At 40.5% G+C, this 11,288-nt stretch overlaps 1 protein-coding gene across 1 annotated transcript in view; it reads left to right on the top strand.

The window, feature by feature from the left end:
• The first annotated feature begins 4,977 nt into the window (after positions 1-4,977).
• Positions 4,978-11,288, top strand: part of TRIM59 (tripartite motif containing 59) — a 59,951-nt gene continuing 53,640 nt past the window's right edge. The window contains exon 1 of the mRNA XM_011959068.1: positions 4,978-5,396. Within this exon, the coding sequence (XP_011814458.1) occupies positions 5,379-5,396 (18 nt within the window). The 5' untranslated portion in view covers positions 4,978-5,378. The remainder of the gene's footprint in view (positions 5,397-11,288) is intronic.

Below are 11,288 nucleotides of genomic sequence, written 5' to 3'. Positions count from 1 at the left end.
CAGCCATAAAAAAGGATGAGTTTGCGTCCTTTGTAGGGACATGGATGCAGCTGGAAACCATCATTCTTAGCAAACTATCACAAGAACAGAAAACCAAACACCGCATGTTCTCACTCATAGGTGGGAACTGAACAATGAGATCACTTGGACTCGGGAAGGGGAACATCACACACTGGGGCCTATCATGGGGAGGGGGGAGGGGGGAGGTACTGCATTGGGAGTTATACCTGATATAAATGATGAATTGATGGGTGCTGACGAGTTGATGGGTGCAGCACACCAACATGGCACAAGTATACATATGTAACAAACCTGCACGTTATGCACATGTACCCGAGAACTTAAAGTATAATAAAAAATAAAAAAATAAAAAAAAAACCTAATTTTAAATGAGCAAAAATTTGCACAGACACTTCACAAAAGATACGTGGATGGTAAATAAACATATGAAAAGATGTTTAACATCATTAATCATGAGACAAATGCAAATAAAAACTACAAGATACCATTACACACCTATATTAGATTGCTAAAATTTTAAAAGCTGACAACAACAAGTGCTGACAAAGATTCAAAGCACCTGGAACTCTCATACATTCCTGATGGGTGTGCACAATGGTCCATTCTCTTTGGAAAACAGTTTTGCAGTTTCTTAGTTAAGCATGCAATTTGCCCTACAAGTAGCAACCCCACTCCTAGGTATTTACTCAAGTGGAGTAAAAACTTTGTCTGCACAAAATCTGTATGTGAATGTTTATAGCTGCATTATTCATAATCTCAAACTGGAAACAACTCAGTCAGAATTCCTTTAGTTGGTGAATGCATAAACTGGTACATCCATGTAATGGATTATTACTTATAAATAAAAAACTGATACACATAACATGGATAAATTTCAAGTACATTATGCTAATGAAAGAACCCAAATTCAAAGACTTCATACTGTATGATTCCATTTATATGACAGTCTGGAACAGGGAAAACTATAAGGATAGAACATTCTATCAGTGGTTACCATGTACTAGGAAGGGGAGAGATCACCTATAAAAAGACCCAAGGGGAATTTTGGGGGTGATGAACAAATCCTATATTTTGATTGTGGTAGTAGTTACATATTCATTTTTCAAAATTCATAGAACTGTATGATAAGATGGGTAATATTTACTATATATATATATTTTAGAGATGAGGTCTCACCCTGTCTCCCAAAGTGCTGGGATTACAAGCACCAGCCACCCCACCTGGCTTAAATTTCTTTTTTTTTTTTTTAGACAGGGTCTCACTCTGTCACCCAGGCTGGAGTGCAGTGGTGTGATAACGGCTCATTGCAGCCTCTACCTCCTGGGCTCAAGTGATCCTCCCATCTCAGCCTTCCAAGTAGCTGGTGCTACAGATGTGTGCCACCACACCCAGCTATTTTTTAAATTTTTTGTAGAGACAGGGTCTTGCTATGTTGCCCAGGCTGGTCTCAAATTCCTGGGCTAAAGCAATCCTCCCACAAAGTGCTGGAATTACAGGCATGAACCACCACACCCAGCTTAGTTTTTTAAATGCTACTGTTGAACACAAATGGAGATTTGAATCAAAAGTTACATGATTTTCTCAAATAAAAAGACATAAGATGTCAGTTATCCTAAGCTGATCTTTTAAAAGAAAAAAAAATTCATGAATATTCTGAAAAGGGGGACTAGCTTTGTCAAATTTTAAAATATGCATTCTCAGTAATTAAAATAGCATAGAACTGGCTCATTAATCAGCAGTTCGCTAGAGCCAAATTTTTGAAAAATCCAGATTAGACCCAGTATAGGAACATACCATGTATTAAAGGTAGCATCTCAAATAACTGGGGAGATATGAATATTCAACAAATATTAATGGAAAACTGAATAGACACCCAGAAAGAAAATTGGCTTTATACATCATATATCTTACCAGAAAAAAAAAAAATCCAAATGAATAAAAGCAAACACTAATACTATAAAAGTACTAGTGGAAAGCCCTGCAAGAATTATTATACAACTGCAACATGGGGAAGATATTTCTGGGTGTATACAAAAACTCAGAAGTCATAAACAAGAAATTGATCAAATCTATTTATGTAAAAAATAATTTCTATGCAGGAAAACCTTCATAAGCAAAGTGAAGCAACTGAGAAAATATTTCTAATCATCCTAGACAAAGGCCTAATTTTTCTCACGTGAAAAGGTCCTACACATCAATTTTATTTTATTTATTTAGTTTTGTTTTTTGAGATAGAGCTTTGCTCTGTCACCCAGGCTGGAATGCAGTAGCAGAATCTCGGCTCACTGCAACCTCCACTTATGGACTCAAGTGATCTTCCAGCCTCAGCCTCCCGAGCAGCTGGGACCACAGGCAGGAGCCACCATGCCTGACTATTGTTTGTATTTTATGTAGAGATGGGGTTTCACCATATTGCCCAGGCTGGTCTCAAACTCCTGAGCTCAAGCAATTCTCCCACCTCAGCCTCCCAAAGTGCTGGGATTACAGGCTTGAGCCACCATTCCCAGTCAATTCTAAAAGGTTCATTAGATAAATTATGTTAACAGAAAATGTAAGAAAATATAATTGGCTCTGTTATGGGTTGAATTGTATTCCCCTAAAATTCCTACGTCTAAATCTTAGCCCCCAGTACCTCAGAATGTGACCTTATTTGAAAATAGGGTCTTTGGAGAGGTAATCTAGTTAAAATGAAGTCAGTAGGGGGGGCCCTAATCCAATTCGACTGGTCTCCTTAAAGAAAGGTGTAAAAATAAATATAAAAGGAAAATCTGGACACATACACACAGGGAGAAGGCCACATGAAGATGAAGGCAGTAATTAGAGTGACGCTTCTACAAGCCAAAGAATACTAGGAACTACCAGCAACCTATTGGAAGATAGGGCAGAGGCATGGAACAGATCCATCCTCATACCCCTTGGAACAAACCTGCAAGATACCTCGGTCCCAGACTTCCAGCCTCCAGACTGTGACAATGTATTTCTGTTATTTAAAGCCATACCCAGTTTGTGGTACTTTGCTTCAGCAGCCCTAGCAAACTAATATAGGGTCTTAAACATATGAAAATTTACTCAGCCTCTCCTATAGTAAATGGAATTCACATTAAAACTACAAGAAAACATTTTTGTTCTAATGAAATTGCTAAAGATCAAGAGTCTGGATAACAAAATGTCATTGGTATAAGACAACAGTACCCTCATATCTTCCTGTTTGGAGTGCAAATTGGTACAAACTCAGGAGAGGTAATTTTGATAAAATCTATCAAAATTATAAATATATGTACTCTTCCTAAAATGTGTGAAATGGCACACAAATTTATTGCAGCATCATTTGGAAAATGAAAAGACTAGACTGGCTGGGCACAGTGGCTCACACTTGTTATCTCAGAACTTTAGGGGGCCAAGGTGGTTGGATCAGTTAGGGCCAGGAGCTCTAGACAAGCCTGGCCAACATGGTGAAACCCGTCTTTACTAAAAACACAAAAATTAGCCAGGCGTGGTGGTGTGTGCCTGTAATCCCAGCTACTGGGGAGGCTGAGGCACGAGAATAGCTTGAACCAGTGAGCCAAGATCATGCCACTGCACTCCAGCCTAGGCAACAGAGCAAGACTCTGTTTCAAAAAAACAAAAAACAAAACTGTAACTAACCATCATTATGTGCTGGTTAAATCAACCAACATCAATATAGTGAACAATTTTACACCTATTTTTTAAAGAAGGAAGACTTTTTATGTCTTGATACAGAAAAATCTCCAAAATACCATTAAAAGACTGAAAAAGCAAAATATATAGCAATGTAGTATTTTAAGACTTTTTATGTCTTGATACAGAAAAATCTCCAAAATACCATTAAAAGACTGAAAAAGCAAAATATATAGCAATGTAGTATTTTAGCGTTTGTATTAAAAATACTTTTTTGCTTGTGCTTAAAACATCCCTGGAAGAATATACACAAAAATTATTAACATGGTATTCTCTATGGAAAGGACAGGGTTGGAGGGAGAGTTTTATCACATGATGTTTTAAAAAATACTGAATTTTGAACCATATGAATAATAAAAATAAAACACATAACTTTCTACATAAATAAGAGTGATTTTTGCTGCCACAAGGCGGCAGTGTTAAAGTCTTTATAAAAGAAGAGTATTTTGAAATTTGTCTCAAGACAGAAATTTTTGTATTGGGCCTGTAATTTTCAAGGATCTAACTGGGGATTGAAAAGAGGTAAAATGTATTTTCATATAAGATAGCATATTTTAGGAGTCATGTAAATATGTTTTATTTCTGTAGTTTTGTAATCACAGTGTATTTTATTTTGACTTTGCTTTAAATAAAGCACTACAGGACCATGGTAAGAAAAAGATAATACAAAAGCATTTTTGGCCAGACATGGTGGTTCACACCTGTAATCCCAGCACTTTTGGAGGAGGACCAGATTGATTATTCCAGGTAGCTAGTGCGAGCTTTCTCTGTTGTTGGATTGTCAGTTTCTTTACCCAAGAGACCTCCCCTTAGACTAGGAAAACAGGGAATTCTGCATGCTTGGCCAGTGCATGTTAACTGCAGACTTTGCTTTAAAGTGTATGGACCTGACGCTGAGCATCAGACTGGAAGCCTCAAAATGTCAGAATAAAGAGGGAGGAAGCCTAGTTCCCCCTAACCAGACCATTTTATTTTAGTAAGAGCCCACTTGTTTCTTTTTCCTTTCGTTTTTTTGCCCTCAGGATTAATATGGATTGTTTTACTGTAAGGTACTTGTGAGAAGGGAGGGGAGTTAAAGAGGCCAGATGTTAACTTTCAGTGTACTATGTTGAGACCCCTTTCTTTTTTTCTTTTCTTCTTTTTTTTTTTTTTTTTTTTTTTAGACTGGAGTCTTGCTCTGTAGCCCAGGCTGGAGTTGCCCAGGCTGGAGTACAGTGGCACGATCTCAGCTCACTGCAACCTCTGCCTGCCGGGTTCAAGTGATCATCCTGCCTCAACATCCTGAGTAGCTGGGATTACAGGTGCCCACCACCACGTCCAGCTAATTTTTGTATTTTTAGTAGAGAGGGCGTTTCACCATGTTGGTCAGGCTGGTCTGAAACTCCTGACCTCAAGATCCTTCTACTTCGGCCTCCCAAAGTGCTGGGATTACAGGCATGAGCCAATGCGCCCGGCCCGAGACCCCTTTCTTGTCTCTGCATAGCAGCCCCACTCTGGCCTAGAGCCTCTTCAGCTTTCCACCACTAAGCTGAGCTCTTACCTCCACTTTAGCCTCTTCCTTACTTAGACTTGTGTTATGGGCTTCCTCCACTCGGATTAACCCATCCACATGCTCTGATCCTCTCATCTTCCTGAAGTCATTTGATACTTCTCATCTAATGGTTCAGCCCTCACTGGTAAGTAAGCGTTTATTCCTTTTTGCTCTTCTATGTAATTATATTTATTTCATCAGGTTCTCCTGAGAGAATAGAGAAAGCACAAATGTTCCATCACCATACTGGACTGGAATCCTCTGGAGATAACTCTTAGTTCTGCTTTTTTCTTCATGCAGATCTTTGTCCCTCAGATGTGTGTGCTTGTGTTTATAACAGTTGTTGGTCTTCTGATGACAACAGTAATATATATTCATTGTATATAATTTGGAAATATAGAGAAATATAAAAAAGTCTATAATCCACCAATTACTGTTACCATTATAGTATATTTATTTTTAGCCTTTTCAATATGCATATGGTGTATTTTTAAAAACAAACTTGACATTATTTATACTATGTACAATTTTGTATACTGTTCTTTTTACTAATATCGTGAACAATTTCCCAAGTCACAAAATGGTCTTTTTCAACATGGTTTTTAAGGCTACATAGTATTTCATTATCTGAATTGACCATTATCTGAATTACCTCTTATTCTCCTGTTAGACATTTTGCTTGATCTCAATTGTATTTGTTTTTTAGTTTGTTATTATAGAACACTTCTATTATACCTGGCCTTTCTTGTGTGCTTGTGATATCTGTCTTAATTACAATTGAGAAATGGACTTTGGGCCAGGCACAGTGGCTCACACCTGTAATCCCAGCACTTTGGGAGGCCAAGGCAGGCGGATCGCTTGAGCCCATGAGTTCAAGATCAGCCTGGGCAACATAGATAAACCCTGTCTGTACAAAAAATTTGCCAGGCATGGTGGCACGTGCCTGTAAGTCCAGTTACTCGGGAGGCTAAGGTGGAAGAATCACCTGAGTCAGGGAAGTCAAGGCTGCAGTGAGCAGTGATTATGCCACTGCACTCTAGCCTTGGTGACACGGGTGAGACAATCTCAATTTTCAAAACTAAAAAATATTTTTTAAAAAATATACTCTGATTTAAGCTGCAAAGGAATTTATTGAAAGGAAGGCTGTTAGCTTGCAAAATCATACATGCCCAAGTTCAGGTAAGGGCTTTTCTTTTCTTTTTCACCAAAAACAGTATTTCATCTACTATCCATCATCCCAAGCACTATGAGAGATTCACTTTTGACACCTGAATGGAGTTCAGAGCATTTCTACTAGCTATTCTATTCTCATTCCATACCAGTCCTTCCCTTTCCTCATTCTTTCTGATCAGATCTGTTCATAACATTTGTTGAGTATGGGGCAAAAGTACAAATAAGGCTCAATGTTACTTATATCTAAATATTTTAATCATACAAATTAACTTAAAAACTTGAAAGAGAAGATGTGCTCTATCTTCCTCCATTGACCAATATACTTCATAAATAACCTGGAAGGGGAAGTTCTAATTCTGAATTATTGTTCTGTGCCTAAATGTAGTGGGGCAGGAAGAGCCAGCCCTTGGCCCTCTGCCTCAGGCCCGTGGCCCACCTAGTTTCTTTTCTACCTTTTACTCATTCCTTCGCCTGCTGTGGATGCCAGCATAAAAGGCCTTATACAGGCCTTAGAAGTGGACTCAGCGTGTTTGGCCAGAATTCTGGGAGTCCCAGTACACAGAGTGTGGTCTAGAAGAGAGGGGGTGGGTGCAGGCTCTGGTGGGCATTTCCTGATGGACTCCTCACTCTGGTGCTGGACTGTGGCCAGAGAAGGGCCAGAGCAGGGCCCTCTAAGAAGGGGTTCTGGGCAGGGCTATCTCCACTTCTCCCTGAAGCCTCCCTTGTCTCTTATAGTTCATATGGCCCCATCTTTTTCTTTCATGTTCCCAGAGCATTCACCATTAACATCACTCATTTGAGCATATTAGTCATATATTCACTGTACTGTTACTTAGCGATTTCCTAAGGATATGGGCAGCTTCCTGGCATCCCAGGAAGAGAGGACTGGGTTCATATCTTATCAATGTCAAATATTTCATTATCACAATTGATACTTTATGAATACTTGATAAATTGAATGGCATCAAAATAATGTAATAGTGTACTAATCCAAGATTAGTAACTTTGTTCTCAAATTAAAGCCTTATTGGATATTTGCAATGTGGCTGTCTTAGTCAGTTTGCATTATTATCAAGGAATATCTGAGGCTGAATACTTTATAAAAAAAAGAGGTTTATTTGGCTTACAGTTCTGCACACTGTACAAGAGCCTGGCACCAGCATCTGCTTCTGGTAAAGCTTCAGCCTGCTTCCCTCAGTGGAAGGTGAAGGGGAGCTGGCCACACCGAGATCATATGGCAGGAGAGGAAGGAAGAGAGAGGTGGAACAGGTGCCAGGCTCTCTTTTAACAATCAGCTCTCAGGGAAACTTCTGCAGGAACTAACAGAGCAAGAACTCATTCATTACTGCAAGGAGGAACCAAACCATCTAGGAGGGATCCACCCCTACAACCCAGACACCTCCTGTTACATTAAAGATCAGATTTCAACATGAGGTTTGGAGGGTCAACTATCCAAACTATAGCAATGACCATATATGTTTTTGCCATAATTGTGGGATTATGTTTTCTGGTTATGCAAAACAAAAAATAAAAAAAAATCCTGTAAAAGCATCTTCTAATGGAACTAGCATTGTAATAAAAAAAATTGTTATATATCTAAAGTACAGCTCAAAATGTATGGCCAGGTGCAGTGGCTGTCACCTGTAATCCTGGCACTTTGGTGGGAGGATTGTTTGAGCCCAGGAGTCCAAGACCAGCCTAGGCAACGTAAGCCAGACCTCATCTCTAATAAAAATTAAAGAAAAAAAAAAATTGGCCAGGCATGGTGGTGCACATCTGTAGTCCCGGCTACTCCAGAGGATAAGGCAGGAGGATCACTTCAGCCCAGGAAGTTGAGACTAAAGTGAGCCATCATCGTGCCACTGCACTCCAGCCTAGGTGATAGAACAAGGCCCTTTGACAATAATAATAATAATAATAATAATAATGAGAACTATTACATGGAAAAAAAAGTAAGCTAATATACTATAGAATTATTGCCTTCAACACGGAACATGCTGATAAAAAAGTTTCAACATAGCACACAATTTGTAAAATAATCAGTTAATCAGGCCACAAATATTTCTTGAGATTTCTATTTACTGAGTGCTGTGCTAGGCCCTGGGCCCTAGGAGTATTCAGTAGTAAATAAAATAAGACAAAGTTCCTCCTCTCGTGGATCTTATATTAAAGCTGATTGTAACAAAGGATGAATTTGTCATTGGGCATTATAGCTGCAACTCTAAGTCCAGGCCAAAGAGTGTGCAAGGGTCAGAGGAAGAGCTCAAGGTCCGCATAGGGTTATTGTTTACTGACAATTGCAGTCCTTCCTTCCTGCTGTTCTGAATTTGCCATAAATGTCGAGAGGATAATGTGAAGGGTAATGCCACCTCAGGACCTGTTCACCTCTCTCATGTTCCATCTTATTCCCGAAGACCTTTCATTGAAGCTGCAGCTCTTATTTTCCAGTTACTATTTGGATCACTCTATCAAGGCCTGTGGTGTCTTAGGTTTGATTATGAAGACAGTTATTAAGGCTCCTAAACTTTCTTCCCTTGCAGTTTGCTTAAAGGCTGTTTAGGGAAAGATAGAGTCTCTTGGCTTGGCTTCTCTAAATGATCTTTATTTTTCCTGCTTTCCCCTAAATCTTTCTTTCTTTATATTTATTTATTTATTTTTTTGAGATGGAATCTTACTCTGTCGCCCAGGCTGGAATGCAGTGCTGCAATCTCGGCTTACTGCAACCCCTGCCTCCCGGGTTCATGTGATTCTTCTGCCTCAGCCTCCTGAGTAGCTGGGATTACAGTAGCCTGCCACCATGCCCAGCTAATTTTTACAGTTTTAGTAGAGACAGGGTTTCGCCATGTTGGCCAAGCTGGTCTTGAACTCCTGACCTCAGGTGATCCACCCACCTCAGCTCTCCTAAATCCTTCAGGTAGAAACAGAAAAGAAATAGGAAGGGGGAATAGGCACAACTTTGTTCAGGCCCCTGGAAAGCACCACCTCTCAGGCTGCCCTACACAACAGGAGAGCTGCCATATCAATGTAGTGACGTGGTTCAACAGAAGAAGGTCTTCATATTTAGCTTCCCTGACATACCCACAGCCCCCAAGCATTGCCAACACTGAATTAGTAGCAGCACATCTGCCCTGAGACTCAGTGAGGTAGAGCAAGGTGACTCACCTGCACTCAGAGGCTGAGTGGAGACCAAGGCTCAAAGACTGGAGAGAGAAGACACTGCAGAGACTCAGGGGCCTGCCACCAGCAGGAGTCAGAGGAAAGCCAGCCAGCCAGAGGAACATCATTGGGAGCATTGCCCAAGGTGAGAGAGCCCAACCTCCATTCACATTCATATCAGCCTCAGACTTCAGCCTTGAATACTAGCAGCACAGGGAGAAATTAAGTGAACAGTGGGTTGGCCAGGGGTGGTGGCTCACGCCTGTAATCCCAGCACTTTGGGAGGGTGCAGTGGGTGGATTACTTGAGGTTAGGAGTTTGAGACCAGCCTGGCCAACATGGTGAAACCCCATCTCTACTAAAAACACAAAAAATTAGCCATGCGTGGTGTCAGACGCCTGTAATTAGCCATGCGTGGTGTCAGGAGGCTGAGGCAAGAGCATCACTTGAACCTGGGAGGCAGAGGTTCCAGTGAGCCAAGATCACGCCAGTGCACTGCAGCCTGCGTGACACAGCGAGACTCTGTCTCAAACAATAATAATAATAAAATAAAATATACAATGTTTCAACACACTTGAACTGAAGACAAAATTCTTATAAAGTGTTATAAGTAGTAGGAAAAAAATGGGGAGCGGGCGGTGGGAGATCCTCAAATAAAGTATGGATTGTCCACCAAATCTCTGTACTTGCAGAGATTTGGACTCTCGTTCCCTTCTTAGACCTCAGTGTGGTGGAAAGAACATGGGCCTCTGTTTTCAGCAGGCCTGAGTTTGAATCCTACCTCCATATATTATTTATTGTAGCTAATTCGTTAGATGAGAACAACTACTTAATCAGTCTGAACCTCAGTTTCTCTACCTGAGGAAAATACGTGCGTTCTGTGTCATGGGAGGATTAAATGAAGTAGTAAATACCTGCAAAGTGCTAAGTGTATTTTCTGGAACATAAAGAGGCAAAGGAAAAAGAAGAGAAGGAGAAGCAGAAGAGAAAAAGGAGAAAAGAAAAATGTACAGATGACTACCAACAATGACCATGGTTAGTCATCTCACAAAATCTCTCCTAGCAAGTTCTGTCTTCTGTATGTTTCAAATATTATCGCTAAACTTACCTTCTACTTATTTGCCATTTGACTTCCCTTCTTAAAGCTGCCTGCCCCCTTTTGAACAGCAGAGACCTTAATGTTTGGGGAAATTGGGTGAGGAAGAAAATCATTCTGCATATAGAGTTGCTGAAAAATACTGCCATATAGTTGAAACTTTTAACGTTTGTTGTTTTTTTTGAGACAGAGTTTTGCTCTTCCTCCCCAGACTGGAGTACAATGGCACGATGTTGGCTCACCACAACTTCCACCTCCCAGGTTCAAGCGATTATCCTGCCTCAGCCTCCCAAGTAGCTGGGATTATAGGCATGCACCACCACACCCGGCTAATTTTGTATTTTTAGTAGAGACAGGGTTTCTCCAAGTTAGCCAGGATGGTCTCTATCTCCTGAGCTCGTGATCCACCAGCCTCGGCCTCCCAAAGTGCTGGGATTACAGGCGTGAGCCACAGTTCCCAGCTGAAACTTTCAACATTTTTTAGCAGCTTAAAACTGTTTGGACAAATGGAGGCAAGATGGCGCAGTTCCGGGTTCTTCACAGTCAACTTTCCTGGGCCCAGGAAAGACAGGGGTGCACTGCCAGGCAACCCGACCTCTGACTGAGAAAAAC

Source organism: Colobus angolensis, unplaced genomic scaffold, assembly GCF_000951035.1.
Source record: "Colobus angolensis palliatus isolate OR3802 unplaced genomic scaffold, Cang.pa_1.0 Scaffold48, whole genome shotgun sequence".
NCBI lineage: Eukaryota > Metazoa > Chordata > Mammalia > Primates > Cercopithecidae > Colobus > Colobus angolensis.
This window is presented reverse-complemented; position numbering and strand designations above follow the sequence as displayed.